Source organism: Orbicella franksi, chromosome 6 (genome assembly GCF_964199315.1).
Source record: "Orbicella franksi chromosome 6, jaOrbFran1.1, whole genome shotgun sequence".
Classification (NCBI taxonomy): Eukaryota; Metazoa; Cnidaria; class Anthozoa; order Scleractinia; family Merulinidae; genus Orbicella; species Orbicella franksi.
Window position 1 is genome coordinate 12,177,495 of NC_138150.1, and position 25,756 is coordinate 12,203,250.

The 25,756-nt window shown below is 38.2% G+C and overlaps 1 protein-coding gene across 4 annotated transcripts in view; it reads right to left on the reverse strand.

The window, feature by feature from the left end:
• Positions 1–25,756, reverse strand: part of LOC145489620 (DNA-dependent protein kinase catalytic subunit-like) — a 294,091-nt gene that overhangs the window by 253,823 nt on the left and 14,512 nt on the right. For all 4 annotated transcript variants that reach the window (XM_081468622.1, XM_081468620.1, XM_081468625.1 and 1 more), the window contains exons 2-6: positions 24,447–24,523; positions 20,699–20,791; positions 19,285–19,359; positions 8,898–8,962; positions 1,450–1,493 (exon numbers count right to left, since the gene is read on the reverse strand). In XM_081468622.1, coding sequence (XP_081324748.1) covers positions 1,450–1,493; positions 8,898–8,962; positions 19,285–19,359; positions 20,699–20,791; positions 24,447–24,523 — 354 coding nt within the window. The remainder of the gene's footprint in view (positions 1–1,449; positions 1,494–8,897; positions 8,963–19,284; positions 19,360–20,698; positions 20,792–24,446; positions 24,524–25,756) is intronic.

Sequence of the window (25,756 nt, forward strand, 5' to 3'; positions counted from 1 at the left end):
AGGTCCACGAATATAGCCAAATTAGCAAAGTTTGTGCTAGGTCTCAAGATATAACAAATGGGGCACATACATGAACATGTATGAGATCAAACTACGGAAACACTGGCAAACCTATGAACTACTGAGTTAACAACAAACTACATGTATGATGCTAAGACAAACACTGATCAAGAATCTTTGTAAACAATGTGTAGTTGGATAAAAAGAATATTGAAGAGTAAATATTTCATGCAAGCTTAACTTTTGTGTTAAACACCCTGATTCTTTCACTTGTTTTTCCTGTGTTCAATACCTGTACAATATGATTTGATATTGTGACACGAAGCCCAATTTAACACTCTTGTAGCATCTAGTTTATAGAGAACTTATGCCTTTATACTCTCCACAGTAGGAGACTTTAATTCACAAACCAATTAAATTCTGCACCATACATGTTCAGGAACATTATTTACAAGATAAACTGGTCAAACTGTGACCTCATGTATTATGGCCAAACCAAAAGAGCTGCTAAAACTAGAATTTCAGAACACAAAAGAGCAGTCTGTATTTTTGACGCTAATTCAAAGGTTTCCCAACATGTTTATCAACATAATCACAACATGGATTCCGATAATGTTTTAAAAAAATCATTGACAGACCTACATGTAACAATCACCACAAAAGACTTTTTCTGGAAGCATGGTTTTCCCAAAGAGACCAGAACGTAGAGAATACATGACCATGTGGACATTCCAGACATTTACACTTCGCTTCATTAATTTGCAATCTGCTCATGATCACACACCTGGCTAATTTGCACAATTTTGGACCATTTTCATATAATCCATTGTTACACTTTCCATTCACAACAGATTAAGACCAAAGTTCTTCGATCAAAACGTCTTTTTACTGTTTTTAACAGAACATTTGTTTCAACATTTTTTAGACCAGTGTCAAACCCATTTTTATATATTATGGTCCTAAATTTATAAACAAATTAAATTCTGCATGGTAAATGTTCAACACGGTAAGGAGTCTTTAATTTAGAGACAACTTATCTTCTGCACTGTACATGTTCAACATGGTAAGGAGTCCTTAATATTATTTATAGAAACTTATACCCGGCACAGTACATGTTCAACATGGTCGGGTATCTTTAATAAATCAACTGGGCAACTTATCTTCTGCATTTGCTTTATTTTCAGGGTCTGGACAGGCACTCGGTATCTTTAATTTATTGGCAAATAAATTATATTCTGTACAGTATGACTTCAACATGGTCAGGTATCTTTAACTTACAGGGAACCCATAATCAATGGATGCACATTGTCCTTAGAGCAACCACAGATCTCGAGGTTTAACAAATCAGAAGAAATGGTTCCCACCTGAAACAAATATGGCATGGATACTGCTCGCTAGTTGCATTACTACAAGAGCTACATGTAGCAACAAATAACATAAGGTAGTAACCTGTAGATGAGTGTTTAGATGGCTGCATACAAGCTCCAAAGTATCTTGTGTAAGTAAAGGCAAAATGATGTGTTCATTAAAATCAGTTTACAAGAGCATCTGACATACCCTCAAAATCAATTAAATCTGAAAGGTACATACATGTACATGTACCAAACAGAACCAACCTTTTCGAGGTTAACAAATGCAAGCTTCCCTCTCCCCCTGTACCATTCACCTTCTTAATGTTATTATAAAATAAAAACTTATCTCTTGTACATGCACATTTCCAACCTCCTGAAATAACATCGATGTGCAGAGGGAGTTAACACGTGTATAACATCTGTGCACCAAATCCTAAAGGCGCTTTTGAAACAGCAAGTGTTACCAATGAAGTACTGTTGACTGTTCTAATGGAAGCAACAAACATCCTAAACAGTAGACCTTTGACCCAAAATAGTGACCATCCCATGGACAAAGAACCCCTTATGCCAAATCATCTGTTGCAGTTGTGACCCTGTCCCAGCTTGCCCCTGGGATCTTTGAGAAGGAGTTTTTTATATTGTAGGTGACAATGAAGGCAAGCAGAATACTTAGCTAACCTATTTTGGAAGTGGTGGATCAGAGAAGGAAAGAAATGAAAGAAATGAAAGAAAGAAAGGAGGGAGGGAAGGAAGAAACGAAGGAAGGAAGGAAGGAGAGAGGGAAGGCAGGAGTGAGGGAGGGAGGGAGGGAGGGGAGGAGGGAGGGAGGGGAGGAGGGAGGGAGGGGAGGAGGGAAGGAGGGAAGGAGGGAAGGAGGGAAGGAGGGGAGGAGGGAAGGAGGGGAGGAGGGAAGGAGGGGAGGAGGGGAGGAGGGAAGGAGGGGAGGAGGGGAGGAGGGGAGGAGGGGAGGAGGGGAGGAGGGGAGGAGGGGAGGAGGGGAGGAGGGGAGGAGGGGAGGAGGGGAGGAGGGGAGGAGGGGAGGAGGGGAGGAGGGGAGGAGGGGAGGAGGGGAGGAGGGGAGGAGGGGAGGAGGGAAGGAGGTGTCCAAAACCCGTAGTTGCGTTACACGTCACATATCTGGTCACATGCTTCAAGTTGATTGACATATAAGTCATGTGAGAGAGGGTGAGAAGGTTCTAGATTTCTGATTGTAAAATGTGAGAGAGAACACAAACTTGTGTGTTGAAAAGATTGTCAAGATTGTGGAAGTACAGAAAGTATACAGTCCTCTGAAGGAAATAAAGATTTGTGAAGTCCTAAGTTGTGTGGATTTCTATCACAGTGGTCCCTCGAGCTAGATAATCGAGCTTGAAGACGTCGACAAGATTGAACACGTGCGCAGACTGAAAATATGTCAGTTGTCGAAGCCATAGCGAAGAAAGTTAAAATCAGAGCTGCCCATAGAGGATCTACGACGAAACTTCTTAATCGTTTGAAAGACAGGCTGAGTGATGAAGAAAATCCAGTGGATAAATTCTGGTTGAAAGAATCGATTCAGTCGATGCGACTGAAGATAGAGTCGCTCAAAACATTGGATGACCAAATTATTGACCTTATTGCAAGTGGAACGGCCGAAGGTGTAGAAGAGCATATCGAGAAAGAAATTGAGAACAGTGATGAAGTGCGAGCAGAATTGAACAATATCGTGATGAGAATGGAAGAAATGATGAGTAAATTTGATCCGCCACCACCGATAGTTCAGCCAAGTGCCTTGTCACCGCCCGCTCAAGTTCATTCAAACATGGCATCAGGAATCCCTCAGCAAAGCAAGGCGAAAGCAAGACTCCCCAAGCTCGAAGTAAGGAAATTTTACGGGAAGATCCAAGAATGACAAGAATTTTGGGACACTTTTGAAAGTGCCATCGACAAAAACGAAAGTCTAACAGCCGTCGACAAATTCTCCTACTTGCGAAGTTTAGTCACTGAACTGGTCAGAGCCACCATCACGGGTTTCTCCCTGACAGCAGCAAACTATGCGGACGCCGTTGACGTTCTGAACAGGAAGTACGGTAAAGAAACTGCCATACAACATGCTCATGTGAATGACTTGCTAAATTTAGTGCCGGTGTTCAGCGATAAAGATACATCTCGTTTGAGGAAACTATACGACAGTTGTGGTGCTCATTTTAGAGCCCTGAAGGCACTTGGAGTGGACAAAACTACCTTTGCAGCAGTGGTAGTTCCCGCCGTTTTGCAAAAGTTGTCTGAAGCATTTTGCTTGACCATCACGAGGGGAGCCGACTTTCTGAACTGGTCAATGGAGGAGTTGTTGAGCGCGTTCTTAAAGGAGTTAGAACTGAGGGAAGACCACTACTATGCAGTGTCCTTAGGTGGAAATACGCAGAACAGGAAGGAGAGCAACACATTTTACACAAAGCAGGAAGTTGAGAACTGTGCGTTTTGCCTTGGGAGACACGCACCAGTGAACTGTAAGAAAGTGAGCGATGTGAATGCACGTAAGAACATTTTAGTTAAGTATGGTAGATGTTTCAAATGTGTGCAAAGGGGACACCTAGCCCAAGATTGTAAGTCGATTGAATTATGTAACAAGTGTGGGTGGTCCCACCACATTTCAATTTGTGATAAGCAGGATAAGCCAGCAGTCAGTGAATTTGAAGTTAGACCAGAGGCTACCCCTACCACTACTAGCCCCAGTAGTTTTCATGTTGGTGTGGGGGATCATGTAGCCCTACAGACTGCCCGTGCAGTCATCACCGGGGAGGGTCAGCCACAGAGGGTGAGAGTTTTATTTGATGCCGGCAGTCATCATTCCTTTGTCACAGCCAGAGCTGCTTGGCTTCTGCGGCTTCCTGTAACCAGGCAAGATTGGCTTGCAATTAGTACGTTTGGGCAACGCTCAAGGGATATGAAGCTAAGGGACGTCGTCCAAGTCAAGGTGAGTCCTATAGGGGGGGAGAGTTTCATTAACATGGAGGCATAAGTAGTTCCAGAAATTTCTAGTATACCAAATACCCATGTAGAATTAGTAAAATCTGATTAGCCCCACTTGAATGGGCTGTGGTTCTCCGATGTGAGTAAGGAAAGGGATGAGATGGTTATAGATGTATTGATTGGGGCGGACTACTTGTGGCAATTTCAGAAAGGGTGCACAATTAGGGGTAAGTTTGACGAGCCTGTTGCTGTAGAAACGGAGTTGGGGTGGGTCTTGTCAGGACCCATGAAGGGCCATGACACATGCAGTGATGTACACTTCACCCAGGTAAATTTCATTGCAAGCTCTGCTGAAGAGCAAGAAAGTCTAGAAGATGTTCAAAGATTGTGGGATCTGGAGACACTGGGTATTAGAGAGATTACTGACCAGGTTCATGAGTCATTTCAAAATAGCATCTCATTCACTGGGACCAGATACTCTGTTCGCTTACCTTGGAAAGAGGGGCACCCGGAACTACCCAGTAATTATGGAACCAGTCTGTATCATCTTAAAACTCAGATGCGAAGACAAGAAAACGATCCTGAGATTCACAAAGAGTATGGGAACATCATACAGGACCAGCTACGAGTGGGAGTGATAGAAAAGGTGGCAGAGTTGGAAAAGGCCCCCAGGATTCACTACTTGCCTCACCAAGCAGTTGTTCACCAAGACTCGGCTACTACAAAGGTAAGAGTGGTATATGATGCTTCCTCGAAAGAGAGTAAGAGTGTCGCATGTTTGAATGATTGTTTGCATGTTGGACCCCCTCTGACCCCCTTGCTTTGCAACATTTTGCTTCGATTCAGGGAAAATAGAGTGGTCCCGGTAGGGGACATTGAAAAGGCCTTTTTAAATGTGGAAGTTGACTCAGAGGATAGAGATTGTCTGCGTTTCTTGTGGGTAGAGAAACCCCCTGATTTGTCCCAAGTGGTTGTCTACAGGTTTTGTAGAGTTGTATTTGGACTGACTGCATCACCTTTGTTATTGAATGCTACACTTCGACATCATGTCAAAAGGTATGAAATTTCTGACCCAAGGTTTGTAGCGCAGTTGTTGGATTCGTTTTATGTTGATGATTTTGTTGGTGGTGGAGCAACAGCTCAGGAAAGTATGGAGTTGTACCAGAAGACTCAGAGTCGAATGGCTGAAGGAGGTTTCAAACTCAGGAAATGGCTGACAAATGATTCACAGGTAAGGGCCAAAATGGCAACTGAAACCCAGATTGGTGATAAACAAGATGTGGTGACAGAGGAAGACATTAGTTATGCTAAGTCTTCTGTGGGCATGAAGTTGGGAAGCAAGGGCCAGAAGGTGTAAGGGTGTGAGTGGGATTACAAAGCTGATGTCATCACTCTTGATCTGATGTCGATTGCGCAGTGTGCCAAAGGCTTACCCGCCACTAAGCGGAATACATTAAGGCTACTAGCAGGAGTCTATGACCCCTTGGGACTAATTAGTCCAGTTACGGTGAGTGTCAAGATTATATCTCAAGAGATCTGTCGTCAGAAGTGTGAATGGGACGAGCAGCTAGAGGGAGGGGCCAAGAAGGGCGTGGAAGATTGGATTAAGGGCCTCATTGACTGTCATAGGATTGATGTAAAGCACTGTGTCTATGACCACTTCAAAGTCGATCACAACATTCAACTTGACAGTCTAACAATTAACTTGGCAAACATCAACATCGTATTTCACTCTTCAACTTTGTACTTTGTATCACGATCATTGAAACTTTAAACATCAACTTTCAAAGTGACAGTTCAACGTTCAACTTTATCCATCAACATTCATGTTAACATGTCAACAATGATATTGACACATGGGCTGTCAGCGAAAGATGAAGTTTGAATCTCCAAGTCGAATGTTGAATCACCAAAGGCGCACCAATCCCGCCAAAATTTAACTTGAGAATTTGACTTTCAAGTTGATAATTCAACATGAATTGTTACGTGTCAATATCCGTGTTTAGGAATGAACATTGCTATTGCTGATGATGTAAATATGTTCACCATGACGTAATGTTCAATCTTTCAAAGTTGGTTTCAACCTCGTTCCCAGGGTCCTCTCTCTTCCTCCCTCGAGAAAGTACCCTGGTTGCGGCTGGTCACATGTCTGCTAGATTTTTGCGGATTCCATAAAAATGATTGGAGGGAGGGGTGGGACAGTTAAAGTTTGTCTCCACTGAGCTCACCTACTGAGCCCAGTAGGGAGTGGAATTTGTAACCTCAGCCGGACTCATAGCGAAGGCATTGACACATTCAATATTGGAGTTCAATGCATCAAAGTTCGGCTTAAAGGTTAGCCCTGCATTTGGCTGAATTTTCCCATTGATAGTTGGACGGTCTTTGGAATTTGTGGTGGTGAAAATAATTGACAAAGAACTTGGAAATGACGACCACAACAATAAATGAAACGCGCGGTGAATTTAATTCATTTTTCATTTGGCGAAATCACAACGTAGGTATTTACTCACTCGTTTAGAATTAAATACGTCATTTGTTCACTTACAAAGGTAGTTTTGAATTTCATTGAATTATTCCCATCAACAGGGTGACGGTCATTCCATTCTCTTGCGGCAAAAACAAATTACGAAGAACTTGACATCAACAACGACTGAGTGCTGAATACTAATAACTTGATTAAGCAGCTTATATTTTTCGATCGGCAAAATCACAACGGAGACATTGATGCCTTCGTGTACAGTTTGATACGTCCAGTGTTGGGCCAAGAGACTAGCTTTGAATTTGATTGAATTCATCCAATCGATAGTTTGATAGTCATTCGGTTCTCTTGCTGTGAGAAATTCTATGAAGAACTTGACAACAGCGACATCGGTTGCGGGTTTGCAAAATCCAACGGCTTTCATTTTAAAACTGTTTTAGCGGTAAGTCCAATTTTCGGCCAAGAAACTAGCTTCTCATTTAGCTGAATGCATCCCGTCGATAATTTGATGGTTACTTAATTCTCTTGCTGTGAAAAACTGATTAAACTAATCTGAAGCAGGTTGTTGACAGTTTTTAAAAAAGCACTGAAAAATAAGTAAAGTTCCCTCTCAATTAGCATCTCATACTCAAAGAAGTTCAGATCATAGCGACGAAGCATTGGTCAGGCAGGATCTCTGACAAACAACTTACTTCACTTTCAAATAAATAACGTCTGTACAGCAGCGCAACATTCACCTCCCTAGACAGTGTTGACTAAAAGTTGAGGACCCACCCTCTGTGTCGCTTTGGTTGGCATACGTAGACACTTGACCAGCCGCAACCAGGGTACTTTCTTGAGGGAGGAAGAGAGAGGACCCTGGGAACGAGGTTGAAACCAACTTTGAGAAATTGAACATTACATCATGGTGAACATATTTACATCATCAGCAATAGCAATGTTCATTGCTAAACACGGATATTGACATGTAACATTTCATGTTGAATTATCAACTCGAACGTCGAATTCTCAAGTTAAATTTTGGCGGGATTGGTGCGCCTTTGGTGACTCAACATTCGACTTGGAGATTCAAACTTCATCTTTTGCTGACAGCCCATGTGTCAATATCATTGTTGACATGTTAACATGAATGTTGATGGATAAAGTTGAACGTTGAACTGTCACTTTGAAAGTTGATGTTTAAAGTTTCAGTGATTGTAATACAAAGTACAAAGTTGAAGAGTGAAATATGATGTTGATGTTTGCCAAGTTAATTGTTAGACTGTCGAGTTGAATGTTGTGATCGACTTTGATTTTTGGCAGGGATGGAACTCCATAGTTAATGGCCATTAGAATGAGTTGTGGAGGTTTTCAAAAGTGAAGATGGTTTTGTGCAATTAGCAAACATGTTAAAAAACTGCACTGTCATAATATGACATGTGTGAAGTGTCAGAGAGAAAAAGAAATCAAAACAATGACGACCATTCTAATGCAAACAATTAAGAATTTGTGTTGTCTTGAAATGTCATGTCCTTGAAAATTTGGTGATGTCTGGAACATTTTCCTTTACATATGATGCATTTGACGTGCCTGCCATGCACTGCATCTCCTATGTTGTCATCTTTTAGCTTGTGCAGGGGACAGTGGCTGACTGAATCATCTGGGAAGAAGATTAACAGTGACTTGACTTGTGATAATTAAATATTACACTGGGTGCCTTACTCACAATTCAATGCCTTTTCAAGTTATTATGTCGACAGAATGTCAAGTATGATGCTGATACTGATTGAAAGAGCTGCCTGATAAAATCAAATGATTAAATTTGATTTAGTAAGTCTACACTTTTTGGACCTCTTTGTGTTCTGCAGTTGTTCATTAAGTACAATATTATTATTATTATTCTAATGGTGGCTACACACTCCCATGCAGGACAAACATAACACAATAGTGCAAAGTCACATGCAATGTAAGTATTTTTTTAGCACCTTAGAACTTTAAACAGTACACATTTGGAACAGTATTTTTAGGGGTAGTCCATCAAGGTAGTCCATGGACTGGAGGTCAGTGTTTTGTCCATCACTTCCCTGGACAATGACAGTAGTAGCATGCTGTTAACTTAACACTGAAAAGGATACTTGTCAATCATCCTTGGGACGTTCAGTTCTTCCATAACAGAGGATTCCAGTTTGATTTCTAAAATCTGGGAAAACAATACGTGTATTAGACATTTAAACAATGTCATCATGTGTCTAGCCCCATGAGCCCTCCCCTGATGACGCCGTGCTCATCAATTTTTTTGGTGATGTTGCGGTGTTCAGAACCCTGATGTCCCCTTCCATGAAACCAATTGAATACTTATTCTCATCATTGCTTCAAAAGGAACTCCTCCCTCAAACTCTGCAATTCTCATTCAAATACAACACAAATTGAGGAAAGAGATGTCATTGTATCACCTTTGAACAAAGCTTTCCACCACTGATATAGCTATACCTTTCTATTGTGGTCTTAATTATTATTAATTTTTTAATTCAGTCTGATACATACAAGAGATTAACCTAGAAACATAATACATGACTGGGAGAGAGAAGGCTTGTTTCAATGTTTCCATCAAGTCTTGATATTGGTATGCCTTGTGGATTTTCTCTACCTAGACACCAGCATTTTCCAGAATACCTTTGACTGAGGTGTAGGAATAGTAATAGTAATAGTAATGGGTGCACTTTTCTTGATTCTGATGTTGATCCACACAAACTTTACAAGATTTAGTTACCCTGTTCATATTTAAGCTATACTTGAATCAAGTCAGAAATACATACAATATAATAATAATAATAATAATAATAATAATATAATAATAGATATTTATACAATGTATAGTGCCTAAGTATCCAGATCTGTTCTAAGAGATAAAAATACAGAGAGCAATGTTAAAAAATAAAGTAAATTAAAAATTATCACTCGCTCAAATAATAATTTCTAATCATTATAACAAATAAAAGTATATTCTTTTATTTCGTTCAACTTTATCTTTATGCTGATGACCAAATGATAACAAAATACTTTTCTTTAAAAATGACTTAACCTTTACTTCTTGTCCTTCTTCGACAACACCTTCCACCATCTTGCTTGTCAGAGCATTACTGACTTTGCCAAACATTTCAGATTGAGCCATTACCTGTAAAAATGTTTGTCTCATTCACAGCCACGTTTAGGGGATCTTTCAGTTCTTGAATTTCATGTGTTTTGGTACACAGAAAGGCTGATAATTTGAGGCGTCTGCCTTATGAGTTGTGGAAAGAGCTAACAGAATATTTGACTGTTCTGACTGTCACTCTGTGTCTCTATGTCTTCAATTTGGTGGTCTTTACACCTCGGATATACTACATAAAAAGTTACTAAATTCCTATTCATTTTAACAATGGGTATCAATTTTAACTTTTTGAAAACAGTGAGAATGTTTTTAAATTTCTGTTAGCCATAATGGTAAGAAACTATCCATTAGCCATAGAAAAGCCTAATGTTAACCATAAAAGTCACAACCTTATTGAACCCTCTTTATAACTACAGTCAAGAGAATAAAGTATTTTGTAGGCTTCTCGTATTTCATCTTCACCATTGCAATTACAGGTCTTGAAAATTATTGGTAATTTCACTGGCTTAATTGGCTATTTAAATAAATAAATTCAAAATCATACAATTGATGACCATGAACCAACAAATGCAAGTCACAGTCATGAAAGAATCAATTTTAAAAACTGTCTGCAGGTTTTCTCTTAATTAAATCAGAATCTCTCATGGAAAGTGTTGTTTACAGTCTCCCTAATCTGCAATTTTGCTGATCTTTTGCAACTCCTTTTTAAGCGATGACATATTGTGTGACGTCATCACTTTAAGCTGGCGTGTTTGCATTCCTTTGGATAGTGATTTCTCATAGTTTCATCGTTCTTAGGTCCATCACGCTTATGTCACGCATGACTTATCCCTCCATGGAAGCGAAATGCACTCTGGGAGTTAGTAAATGAGACAATTAGGTTCAGCAGAGTGCTTTTAATTCTAGCTTTTAAAAGAAGATTTAGGGGTGGATTTTGGTTTATACAGTATTGGATAAATTTGCATTCACGGGCAAACTCATAACAAGGACATAACCTCCATACATACAAGTTTAGATAGACAAGTACGTCGCACAGGCAATAGGTGAAGGCTTTGCGGCTTTCATCTGCTGTTTGTAGGATCAGCTGAGTGCTTTACATCGATATGACAAGTATACAGTTAAAACAACAAATTAATTCCCAGTGAGGTAATTAGTGTTGCCAAATATTTTTAAAGATAATAAGGTGTCGATTTCAGAGAGAGAAACTTCTACTTTGCGGCTTTCCTTTGCTGTTTGTAGGATCAGCGGAGTGCTTTTCATTTCAGCTTTTAAACAAAGATTTGGGGGTTGATTTTGGTTTATACAGTGTTGGATAAATTTGTGCTCACTGGCAGACTCATTATAAGAACATGTCATCCATACATACAAATTTAACCTGATAGACAAGCAAATCGCACACAGAATAACTGAAGGGTCTACATAAAATTTAGGGATTGGTAGCATAGTTGTATTTCTGTGAAGTATATATGAAATAATTCACATTTGAACTGCGGTTGTAGATGAAAGTGAAGAATGATCATCGCAGCAAATTTTCCAATTTAAGCAACTGGAAAGATGGAAAGAAGTGGAACTGGAAAGAAGTTGCTTAAATTGGAAAATTTACTGCGATGATCATTCTTCACTTTCATCTACAACTGCACTTCAAATATGAATTATTTCATATATAATTCACATCATTTCACTCCTCACGGGAAGATATGAACTCAATTAATTGACCTCGCTCCCAATGTGTGGCTTCATAGCTCAGTTGGTAGAGCATCGCACCGGTATTCACAGAGGTCATGGGTTCGAATCCCGTTGAAGCGCTGATTTTTTTTCAGGCTTCTTCTTTCCAGTTACTTAAATTGGAAAATTTACTGCGATGATCATTCTTCACTTTCAGTTGTACTTCTACCAGTCTTGAACTGAATTGAGTGAGCATTGTCTGAATTGAATGAGCACTGTGAAAGCACTGTATTGGCATTGTATGAGCACTGAAACGGTTTACAGTAGTGATAATGAAGTCAGGGTACGATTCATTTGCAGTTTTCAGTTTTTTATGAAGTTTTGGAAATGTGCTGTTTTATATTTTCTGTCAACGAAAATGTGGTTGTGATTAAACAATTGATAATTGTTTTAAAAATATTGAAGATCCGATACCAGGATTCATTATAAAAGAAGTATGATATACTAAACAATAATTATGCTAAAGGCTCCAATGTAGCGAAACATGCCTGGACCTTTGATCATACCATCGACTTTAACAATGCTGAGATAACTGACAAAGGCAACAGCCACATTAGAAAGACGCTGGAATCCTGGCACACAGCAAAAATGGTCAAGGCCGACAACAATTCGTGCCCTCTGCCAGGACAAAATAACATTCTTTCAAACAAACACTAATTTTACACTTTTAGCATTCTCACATTCTTTCACACGTATTCTATTTAAAATATGCCACTCGCTTGTTGTATTCAAAAACTTTTAGGTCTATTTTATCATTTCATTTTTGTCCGTCGAAGACAGCAGACTGGCTGTTGAAAGCTCATAACTTTAAACAATTTTACCAGAGAACGTTTTTTACCTCTTTGATAATTGTTTTGTAAGGGTAAAGAAATACGAATGTTCATTGATGACAAATATACAGTTAAAACAGTAAGTGCTGAGAACTGATGGAAATATATAAAAGCTTCAAGATTTTTACAGTGTCCCTAGCTTATATTTACTCATTGTAGAGGGTCTTGTTATAGGGAAAAAACAAAGAAAAATCTTGCGACTCCTGATATTTGTCCGACTCAATTTGATTTTTTGCCCCACAGAAGCTGATATGCACTAGGTTTTCATCTGTGAAACGCCCACGTCAGCAAGAGGCGTTTCACAGATGATGCCTAGACTGTATCAAAGTTCATTATTGAACAGAACAGAACAGTTTGCACTTGAGTGATGGCTTAGAAATGTATCCAAATGAAGCACAAAATCCTCTATAATGTTGAGGACCTGTTGGGAAATATACAATGCACTGTGATGTTGTGCCGATCTTTTTGAAAACCTTCTCACCGAAAGAGCCACTAAGTTAGGTAAAGTAAACAGATTTACAGTTCGAGATCACAAAACATATGAAACAAGAAGATCTGTTAGATCTTATAACCGCGCTTTTAAAATTTAAGTGTTTGCTTAGCACTGCAGTCAAAACGCACTGCACATTCCAAAGCAGTCCTTGATGATTCTTTTGTTACTGTAGACATCACATCACTTGATCAACACAAACTCTATCATTGCACCATCAGTCATAGCCATTGTGAAATCTCCAATGATGTAATGGTCTTAATCTGGAACTTTTTTCGGGATATGTATGGGCATGAACGATATGAACAATACGATAATAACACTATTAACAACAGCTTTCCTTCTTAAAAGTCACGATTAAATTTAATTGGTGTTTTCCACGAGTAAAGGGCTAGCAAAGTAGCCACACGAGTCACATAATTCAAGACTTCCGTTATCCACGGCTATCTTTAGTACGGTGGTTATTTCCCTACCAATGACGTAATCCTTGCATGTTCTGACATGTTCTTTGCTTGCCTTGCAAATATTTAATTTTCCTTCCGATCTATGAACTCGCTGCAATGAAACAGCCAAAGAGTTTACTTCATTTGCCTAAACCACAAGAAATGCTAGCAAAACTGCAGATAAATTAATGACCGTCGCTTCTGCCAAAGTAACCTTGCAAAGTAAACACGATCTTATTTGTCACCTAGGGAAAGTGAAAGCTGCAATGTCAACACATTCCTTGGCCGACGTAATACTTTTTTTAACGTGTTTATTATTCCTTTTGAATCCAACGCTTCGATAAAACCAAAGGAAAATATATTTTACCCACAACAAAGAAAACAATATCATGTCCGTGTATTAACGTTTCAACAGCTTTTGGTGAACAAATTACACGTTGTGTGACTCGAAATTTGGCCAAGCAGAGGTCTGCGTCTGGTCACCGACAAAATAAATAAATAAATAAACCACGGGTAAACCATGAACCGTGCTCGGCCCATGGCCGCACGGTTAAAAAGGGCCATTTTTTGAACAAGTGTGCTCTGAACCCACCCCACAGAATTTTTTGAAACTTTGCAAAAAGTTGGATCACATCATGCTTATTACAATTCGATAATTAAAAAAGGGGGTCACCAAGCTTGTTTTTGAGTTATAAGCACTTAAACCTAAAATTAAGGGTGTCTTTAGCAGGTCATATTGTTGCTATGGTAACCTGTTACATTAAAAGGATGACCGCAACTTGTTTACTAATGATTGGGAATTTGTATGATACCATTATTGTAGCATCACTTGTTAAACGGTGGTAGAATTCATCCTTCAAAGTATAGCTGATAGAAAAGTGCTGGAAACTGTTGCCAGCCTCCTTCAGCCAATGTTGGAAACATACATGTAGCTATGCACGCCTTTTGTGAAATCATGCCTTTTCCAGAAAATTACGAATTTTTCAATATTAAAAATCTGATCAGAATCCCTAGGAAAGCAAACCCAGAAGACTGCAACAACTGGAGGTGTGTGACACTGCTTTTGATACCAAGCAAGTGTTATGCAAAGTGATAATCATACAAGTACAGAATATAGTGAGTACTACCCTTCTGCGAGAGCAAGCACAGTTTAAAAACAGGAGAGGAACAACTGAACCATAATATTATTCACTTAAAGGAGCATTTTGGAGCAATGATTAGCAGAGAAATACCTACATTAACTTTGTAGATTTTGGACAGGCATTAGACAGTGTTCGTAGAGGCAGTTGAATGCAAACCTCTAGTCAGGGCTTTGCTGTAAACTTGGGTGTACCCCAAGGATGGGTAATTAATGTTTGCCTTCCTGTCCATGATGATCATAGACTGGTTTATGAAGAATGTTATAGGGCAGCAACACACTGGCATCAGGCATCTACACTGACATGGACTCCAGAGGGTTGAAGGGCTAACCAAGTTAAAATTTCTTAACCATTTGTTTATTTCTCTTTTTTAAAGTAATTAAATTGTTAATTAATTTACATACCACGAACACCAGGGATACATACATACATACATACATACATACATACATACATACATACATACATACATACATACATACATACATACATACATACATACATACATACATACATACATACATACATACATACATACATACATACATAAACTTTATTTAACCTCGAATTTCAGAGTAGCTTGACCAGCTAATATTTCCGAGCAACAAAATATTTGACAACGAAAAATTAAAAGAGAAATTGCTATTTACATATTTACAATTGACTTATGTTAACTACATGTTTTATGAATTGGTTTTACTGATGTGCTTTTTGAAGTCTGAGAAGTTACATAACCTTATGAAATTGGGTAGAGAATTCCATTTTTTTGTTGCCAGATAAGTAAAGGAGTGGAGACCAAAAGTTGTAGTTTTAGGTTTGGGCATTTCCAGTATATAGTTTCCACGCATGTTGTATGAAGTAGAACGGAACGAGAACATGTTTCTCATATAGGCTGGATAGCTAGTGAAAAATAGACTTTTGTACAAGGTAGTAAGGAATTTACAGATGCGTTGATCATGAAGTTGGAGACAGTTTACCCTGTCTAGCAGCACATTATAAGGCGATTCAAAATCGCTTAGAATGAATCTCAGAATCCTTTTGTTAAGAGCTTCTATTTTGTCCCTGTTGTTTGCACTGCAAAAGTGCCAAACTGTTGAGCAATAATCAAAATGAGGGAGTATGTAGGCCTTAAACAGTTTCACTAAAATGTCTTTGGAAATAAGGTTTCTGAACCTAAGCATTACATTAAACTGGTTGTTGACTTTTTTGCAAATAAGAGATATGTAATTGTGAAAATTTAAATTGTTATCAATGTTCATTCCCAAAGTGTCAATTGAGTCCTTTGTAGGAAACGAGAAGGTGTGTTCCGATTTTCCCAGGATCAAAGCCTGATGTTTGCTTTCATTGGCCAACATTCCATTTTCCTGGTACCACCGGTTTGCTGTCTCGACTGCGTTACGCATGCGCCCATCTAGCGCAACAGGATCACTGTCCGATGAATATATTTGGTGATCATCTGCATAAGCATTTAACTTAACATCCCCGCAAAACAAGAAAATGTCATTTATGAAAATATTGAAAAACATGGGACCGAGGACGCTTCCCTGAGGCACGCCTCGTCTTGCATGTAGCCACTCTGAAAAAGTATCCCCTATCTTGACCCTCTGATTCCTTGAGGAAAGGTAGTCCTTAATCAGGGCACAACTTGCCTGGTCCAATCCGTAGGCTTTGAGCTTCGCAAGAAGAAGAGAGTGTTGGATTACATCAAACGCCTTTGACAAGTCCATAGATACAACTGCCACAGTGTCCCCTTGATCTCTCATCCTTCTCCATTCCTCCGTCATGCATAGCAGGGAAGTTTCACAGCTGTGAAATTTCCTATAAGAGCTGATATAGTCCGATAGAATCAAGCTATAGAAATCACCAAGTTGCGCTGCCAGGAGTCTTTCAAATATATTATTTAGCGCAGGAAGTACAGTAACCGGCCTGTAATTTGCTTTATTTAGTTCATCGTCCTTTTTGAATAGTGGTGTAATCTGTCCCATCTTCCAAGATGCCGGATACCTACTCTGATCAATAGAGCAGTTGAATAGCACTGTTAGCGGCTTGGCAATCGCAGAAGCAGAATCCTTCATCAGCCTGGGTGGTAACATGTCATAACCACATGCTTTGCGCGTATTCATGTGTTTAAGCATTTCTTCTACCAACACCATGTTCGTGTGATGAAAGCTAAACTGTTCTGGTGCATGTCTTTGCGCATTACGAATTGCCAAAATACTCGGATGATTCACGAAGTCTTCTCCAAAATCACTTTCCTTTACATCATCAGCATTTTCCATCACCTTGACGAAGTGATTGTTCATCAACTCTGCAATCTGTTTCTTATTTGTGATGGGAACTTCATTTTCCTTAAAAACTATGTCATTTGTAAGTCCCACTCACAGATAAGCCGAACCCCAAGTTTGGTAACTCAAATTTCGGAAAGTTTTTGGAAAGAAATCAAACTTATTTACATGTGGAGTCTTGAGAAAGATTCTTTTCATGTACATTTCTTGATTTATCAAAAACTCACTAACATTGAAAACATAGAATACTTCAAACCGAAACCCTTACCAATAATTTTAGTTCTCCAATAGTATAGACATGATGTCTACCGACTTTGACATATGTTTAATCTTTCTCTGGTATTTTTCAACCAGTATTTTTTCATTCCTGTCATTCCTGTTTTACCTACAACTTACAGTGCTTTTGTTCATTTGTTTGTAGCTTAGTAGCCAGGTATTTCACCAAGAGATGGAGTACGGGACAAAAGTAGTTTTTGATCACAGCTCATTGAAACAGTGAAAAGAACAGCTTTGAACCGGCATGGAGACTCTCTGCTGCGGGGCCTTTAGTTGGTCTAAAGTGGCAACCCTAAACTGGCTAAAATATTTTTTAATGAAGGTTTAACATTGTTTAAGAGCAAGAAATGTAGGTTTATGCTTATGAACAAGAACGGCTCTTTTGGGAGCCACCAAACTTGAAAAAGCAATGATAGATGCGTACTCTGATATTATTAGTTTTATGAAGTCTTATTAGTTTGCTTCAGAAGCATATGACCTAGTTCGAGGTGATACGCTTCTGTTTGTTTTTCATACAAACTTATTATTTTTTGAAGAAAAGTGTTGATTTATGCAAATGATTGGCATATCATCCAGATGTTCTCACAGATAAGCCGTGTCCCTGATTTTTTAGGAAAATTTTGAGTAAAAAGGTGCTGCTTATCTGCCGGAATTTACGGTATGTTATATGACAAATGATAATAGATGAATTTCAAGTCTAATAGTTTGAGTGTTGACATTTGGTTTTACTAATAGGCCCTTTGCATGACCTGGTCACATGGTACAGAATCAGTCATGCTGGGGTGCAAGTTGCACCGTAGGACTTCCTAAACAAAACAACTTGTTCCAGTCCACCTTAACCTGCCTTTATTTTGGAAGACCTATTGCAGGGATCCTTATTGGTTTTTCACCAAGTCTCAGCCGGGCAAGTATGCCCTGACAAAATTTTACTTGTCCATTGACATACCATGCGATGCACTTTGGGGTGGATACAATATGGCAAAACAATGTTTTAGTTTCACATATGATGAGAGTGCTTATCAAAGGAGTTACTCTTGTTGTTGAGACTAAAAAAAGAAAAAAGCTTTTGTCAAATAAATTTTGATCAGCAAGGCTGAAGATGTCCGTGGCAAATGGTTTTTCGGTTCTGTTATTTCTGAATCACAGCAATGATACAGTACCAGAAACAATCATTACCATGAAATCCTAGGGGTTGCAACAGAACAGCACGTTCCCAGTACAGCATGTCCATAGTTGTAGCTGTTGGCAGACACAGAAAAACCAGGTACAACCTCTTCAACTGCCATGAAGACTGACAGGAACTCTTTCGCTCTTCCTGCTCGTATTTGGCTTGTTTTTCTGAATTGTTAACATTACTAAATGCCATATCCTGATTTCGGATGCAGATGCAGTACTGAGCATCAGCGGTTGACAAAATGAAAATTGAGCCTGCAATGATTTCATTCATCATGTCATTCAAGATGGAGACCACAAGGACGATTTTATCACGAAAGAAAGCTGCAAATCTTTCTCTCTTTTCTACAAGTTCCAAATGGATAACAAGTGGTCAGAATGCATGGAACTCATACGAAAATTCATAAGTCAAACTAAAGTCATCCGCTGGACGAGTTTCCATATTGTTTTGGTCATCCCTACGATTTTTATTGCCTATTGTACTTGTGTCCCAGAATGGCTCATTTTGTACCATTTGACTGGGTCATGCAAAGGGCCTATTGTGCTTTTATTTGAACTCCACTTATCACACTAGAAATACTGCGTAAGAATAACAAAGGGAAATGTCCTATTGAGTAACATGTGTCCCAGAATGGCTGATTTTGTAAAATGTGACTGGGTCATACATACGGCCTACTGTGCCTTTGTTTGAGCTCTACTTATCACACTAGAAATACTGCATAGGAATAACAAAGAAAATGCAAGATTTCACAAAAAACCTAAAAATCAAAATTTTGTGGAATTCCTGGCATTTTTGAGCTTGCTTTGGATAGATTTCCCAAATTTATCACCAAGGGACTCCTCTTTTGAAACATTTGGTCACATGATTAAAAAAGCATGTACTAAACATGTTAAAGATGATGTGTAGACAAATTTTCTTCAGGTTAAGGTTGTCTTTAAAATGCATGTGCAAGTGTACTTATCTCTAAGTGGTATAGCAGGGCATAATAATGTGGCGACTTGGCATATACCTGGGCAAGGAGAGGGAAAGTTTCCACTTTTGCCTTGTTGCTGCGATCTTGGGAGAAGATTTTTACACAAATGTCCTGAAAAAAAAAAACCACAATAAGAGACTAATACCAGTACCTCTCTACTAAAGAGAAGGACAGCATTACATGCTCATTCACTTAGACCCTCTACTAATGGACACTTCCATACATATAAACCTGGATAAACAAACATTGTGCCTATAACATTACACACATCGACTTACTCTAAACAAAACTTGAATGTAATTAAAATTGGCCTTAAACAAAAAGCTAATCTACTATGGTGTCCTTGCCTTTCATTTGCAAATTTTGGCAGCGCTTGCCTATACTTATTTTGCATCGCTACCACATTTATCCAAAGGATCTGAACACTTCAGCTGAAAGTCAGACAATTGATGCATAAACTCTTAAGGCATCTGTGTTCCAATAAATGTGTGTAAGTTGAAACCTTCAGCACGATTGCTTCGGAACAAACTACATTGTGTAACAGTGCAATCTTCAAAATCGAACCATAAATAAACATGGTTCCCATGTCTACTGAATAGCAGTGGGACTTGTCAGAATGCCGAGAGAATTCCAAATATCGCTTGAACTTTACCAAAGCTAAAATGAAAATTTGCTTTACATGTATATCCTTTGACGCTTTGTTCAAAAATTCATGACAGCCAGCAGAACAACTTTTCCTTGTGCAGTCTGAAAATTTGCTCTGGGAAAGAACAATAGTAGTCACAATATTTCACAAATTTTTTGACCAAATATCATTTCATTTGAAAAGTCAATTAATTTCGTCAAAAAGTGCTGAAACGCAACAAAATTGGTCAAATTTCGCCTTCATTCCTCTTTCACAGTACTCTACCATACTTGAATGATCCATACACTGAAGCCAAGGTATTATTCCTTTAAATCATAATTATTTCAACGTACAGTGCAAGTTCAAAGCAAGAGTCATTAGCTAAACATACAGTTAAGCTTTGGCTGAATTTATTACCACTTTAATACCAATAACTCTTGAAGAATATTCTGGAAATCACATCAAGGCTGCAAATATCAGCAGCATCATTGCCAGTCAAAATTTTAGCTCTGTCATAAGTTGTTTCTGACCAGTAAAATATACCATGTACATGTAGTTTTCCCTTAATACACAAAATTTGCACCTGTCCCCCTCCCAAAAGAGAAAGCGTAATTCCTTCAGGACAACACTGCTGCTGACTTGTAACTCGGACTCCACTGTCCGATGACTGTCCATTATTTCCAACCCTGACCCTTGACAACAAATTTCTTATAGCCTGGTTAAAAATATCAGCATCAGAAATAATAGGAAATAATAACAGTGACATTGTTTCATTTTGACTACTATACCACTGTTCACAGACTTCCTTACTTGTATATACGTTACCTTTATATCCACAACATAAGGATTTACTTTCTTCCCAAGCACAATGACATAGGATTTAAGAAATTTAAGCAGCTCAACCTTGGCATCTAAAAACTTAATTGAAATATAAAGATCAATTAAAATTTGACAAATTCTTTAAAAAACCTTTTCACTTTTTTTTTGCAACATAGGACCAATATGAGGGGAAATAATTATGTCTCATTGGTCCCTAATTGAGTTCCTTTTGCAGAATGATTCTGCAAAAAAAATTGATTTTAAAATAATTTTTTAAAATTTGTGGTATTTTATTTCACCATTTGCCTTAGTCTTCTCTCTGTGATGCAGATATAGACCAGTGACATTAGATTCCAAGTAAACAAGTGAGTGAGTGAGTTTGGAAATTTCTTAGTTTAGTAACAAATTTGCAGGGCTAAAACTTAGTTGCCCAGGATCAAATAAGGTGGCCCTGCATTTCTTGTACACATAGTTGTATTTACATATATATATGTCTCGAGGATTTCAACAGGGATTTAACTTATTAATAATAAGAGAAAGAACTCAAAAAGTTGAACAATACCCAGCTCCCAAAAATTGATTACTCATTAATATTTGTATATCTGAATTTTGAAAATTAACAAATGGGACAAAACATAGAGTCTTCTTGGAAAACCAACAATGGCCTCCCTTTCATCCAACTGGATTGAAATGTTCATGATCTTTTGTTGTTGTTGTAATTTCTGTTTGATTCCTGAATGTTTTCCTTATTCCTCAGTTTTTTAGTCAGAGGCTCGCAGCCAGAGAAATCTCCACATTTTGTTGTGTAATGTTCCAAACACATCATGGAAGCAATAACACGTGCAAGGAAAACAGTCCACATTATGACGGCTTGGAAGTATCTATGGATTAAACCCCTTTAGAATCTTCCACAGGTCTACGAACTTAACATTCACAGACAGTGGTGGAATTAGATTGGTTAACTTGAAGTACTAAACTTTATACATATTTTTTATTTTCACTTCATACTTTGCAATACAATGCACAAGTGTTTTCTACTGTAATCGTATATTGGGCGATTAAACCTCAATAATTATTATTACTCGCCCTGGTAGGTTTTAAGTTGCCACTGGCAACCTAGTAATTGCCTAGTTTTAGCCCTGAATTTGGGGGAAAATGCATTAAAAGGTGCGTTAAAAGGACAGTTAGAGGCAAACAATCATCATTTTCCTTCAATAATTTATTGGTAAATGCAACCCACAGGGTGACAAGTCCACAAAGATTCCTTAAACTTGACATACCATCTATCTCTATTTTCTGTCTCATTACGTATATTTAGTTTTGACTATCAACCTCTCCTTAGAGTAAAAATCTCTGTAGAACAAGATGATGGGCCCATATTTGGTAGTCATAAATTAATGTAGTTATGTACAGTATGTATCTATCTATGATTTAGTCATTTTAGCAGGGTCAAAACTTCTATATTTGGTTAAACTTTCAAACTTTTTCCACAATTTGACAAAAATAAGGTGTCTAAAACTTACTATGGTTCCCATAACTACATATAATTATATCCCATACCTACATGTGAATGCAGTTAGTACCTAAAAAATAAAATTTTAGCCTCCTTTTTTTATTCCAGAAAATTGAAGTCTATGTTGCACTAATTCATAATTTCCCAATTTAAGCTCTGGTTCAGCACATAAAACAATTTTTATCACTCCAAAGTTGCCAAAAAGGTAATTGTCGTTTTTCTAGAACCAGTTTTAATTCAGTGGAAAATGCCCTCTGATGATGAATCTTCCAATAATACATTATACTTGTCTGGTGATGAGTGGCTGCAGTCCACAGGAGAAGACGAGGGCTCTTTAAATTCAATCATTCAGCCCTGTCAAGTCGAGCCTATTGCATTGCTGATGTGGAAGAACGAGACTTGATGGAGGAAGATGAGGACAACGAAGATGATATACACTTTGCATCCATAGAATCTTGATTTGAAAACGAGGATACAGGCCGTAAATGGTTAACTATAAAACTGTCATGCTTCAATAAAAGAAAATGGAGAGAGCGCCTTTGGCTTTCAAAAATTTAATCTGATTTAACCACTTTAGTTACGGTTGTTTGCAAATCTCACACATACACTACAAATATCAAGCTTCAACCAAATGCATGTTCTTGTTACCTCAAACATTGTCACTTTTTTTGCTTGGAGGGGAGAATATATATGATAATATTCTTTTATTAAATCCATTGGCAGTAATTCTTGCTGTGTTGTAGCAGTTTGCATCAAAGCTGATAGAAGATACTCTTGTTCACATGCTCACTTGCTCATGATCAACACTCGCCTGCTCATGATCAATACTTGCCTGCTCATTGGGTGTCTCGAAAACTCAGACCCAAAAAATAAAACAATTCTGTGTTTGCCACGGATTGCTTCAAGACGTCTTTTTTACTGTTCACCAATACAATGTCCTAGGTATCCAAAGAACCTATACGTTTGCAAAAGGCGAATATCCGGTTCTGCAACATGACTCTGTTAACTTTTGTATTGCAAAACCGTAACGCAACACACCTCACGCTAACTAAACTTGGCTCAAATGGCTTTTGATAAAACTCTTCAGAATAATAATTCAGAAGTTCACAACAAGTGAAATGCTAGCCAACACGTGGTAGAAACCGGAGAAATTTAACTACCAGCTGCTAAAAAGCACTGGCGAAAACTGAACAACAAACTACACATAATGATGATAGGTAAGTACTAATGAGTAGATAATGTAATCCCAAGAGGTAATGCCAAAACATGAAATAAAAACAAAGAAAATTCTAGTAGCTACAGGAGTATTGCAGTAACATAAAATTATCCTTATAACATTAAGGTTATATTATAAGATTACAAGAAATAATGCGTGCCTGCAAAATCACACAGATCACAATAATGCGAGGCCAATATTATGTCAATTGGAATCTTCTCTCCCTTTCACTTTGTTCCTGTTCCTGTGAAGACTTGATAGTGCGACAACCAAATCTTTATTTAGACATCGCCTTTGCAGCATATCTCTAATGTTTAAAAGCCATTGATAGCAACTTTGTTCAAAACGGACGGAACATAACTTTCACGGACGCATTCATCACTTTGAAGATGGGCCAGTGTCTCCGAACAAATCCCTAATATAGTCTAAGTGCCCCTCTGACTTCATCATTCAGAAGCATATGCATGACAATACCTTTCACGTAAGTGGTGTTTTTACAGCTCACCAAACCAGGCCCTCCGGTAACACAAACATTCTCACTCTTTTGCTTGTTGCTCTCAGCTGCCGTGATGGCTAAAAGGTTTTACACACCTTATGACATCAACAGTCCTAATTTGCAGATTTTGACTGTGTGTGGAATGTCACACCTTCTTTACTCAAATTGGCCAACTTTGAGGCAGGAAAAAACTTATTGCGAGCTTGATAAAACGTATGTCTAATTATTTCCTAATTTCACTCATCACCATTTGATTACCCATATTAATCTCAATTTTTATAATTACACATGCTTTGTTGCTTTACTGTGCACACAGTATTCAGTTTGTAACTGAGTTCTCGTAAATCCTTGAGTAAAAGGAAATAAAAAACCATGGTCTAGACAGGAAGAGCTCATCCACCACAAGGCAGCAATAAAATCAAAATAAATGTAATGACACTTACAACAGAAACAAAGAAGCATTGATATCACATTTTCTCTCAGATGTGTCAATTTATAAGCAAAATCATTCACAATCTGGAGAACTTACCTCATCCAGGGCAATTGCTTTTCTCAAGAAACTCACGATGCCTGTCTCCTCGTGGAACAGAAGTGAAGAACAATAAGCTGAAAATTTTTTAATAAAATCATGCATAAAGATCAAATTCTGAAAAATAATCTATCACCTTCCTACATCAATTTCAATGTTCAAAAAAATTCAGCCCTCCATTTTATAGAAATGATACTTAGAAGCATTCACAGGTAGCAAATGCTCAAGTTGTCTGGATCACATGATGAGCAAATACTTCTGCATGTAATGGTCTTTCATGAGCCTTAAGTGCAAAGTGAGCTGAAGAAAGTTTTTAGGATGCAAACCATGGCAAAAGTTACTGGAAATTGAAATGTCAGTAGCCAAAAAGGGAAGTTCATGATCATGACTATGATGTAGGCTGCTTACATCTCAAAAACATACATAAATTATGTATTCATTAAGTTTAAGGTTACCATATACCTTCAGGGGTGTCTCACGTCCGAGCGATGTAGCACTTCTGGTTTAAGCTGTAGATACCTAAACCCCTATATCAAATTAAAGCTTATAGAGCTGACTATCAAGAATTTTGAAATAAAACGAATTGCCGATTTTTTCACGACCACTAAATGCGAGCATTTGGAAGCTACAAGCCAAAGCAAATTTTGTTTCCCACAGTTTCAGGACGAAAAACAATTAAAAAATGTGTCTGCGTTTTGCCATGTTCAATTGCTGTAAAAAGTTACAGAACATTTTCGAAATAGGATTTTACAAATGCGAAGCGATTGTACAAAAATTGCTCTCCAAGAAAAATTTTGCAAAAAACAATTCACAGACACGTTTTTGTTTTTTTTTTTATATGTTAATCTAGCTACTGTCCAAATTTGAGGGCAATTGAACAAATTCCCTTTGAGTTCTAACTCTTTTCAGTGTCTGCTTCAAGTGAAAAAAATTTATTCAAGAAAACAGCCCTAAGAAAAACTCTGCCCACAAACACCTTCAACTGGGTTGTCAGATTACTGACCCAATCAGCGCTTGGAAAGTTTACTACCATTAACCTTACGTTGAAATTTATATGCGAATCTCCAAAGAACCCTTGTGTTTTGCAATGTGCCCAAGGCAGAGAGATGATTTTTCTGTAGCTCGGTTTTTCTTGGTCTGGCAAAATGGGAAAGACAAAAAAGGATACAAACACCAGAGTGGCTGGGCGAAGAAAACAAACAAAAGAAAGCATGGACGAGCAAATGTGCAAGGATAACATTCCAATGGATCTCAATGAGTCCAACGATTCATCAGTATCGGAGTTGGAGAAGAGTCACAGTTGTAAACAT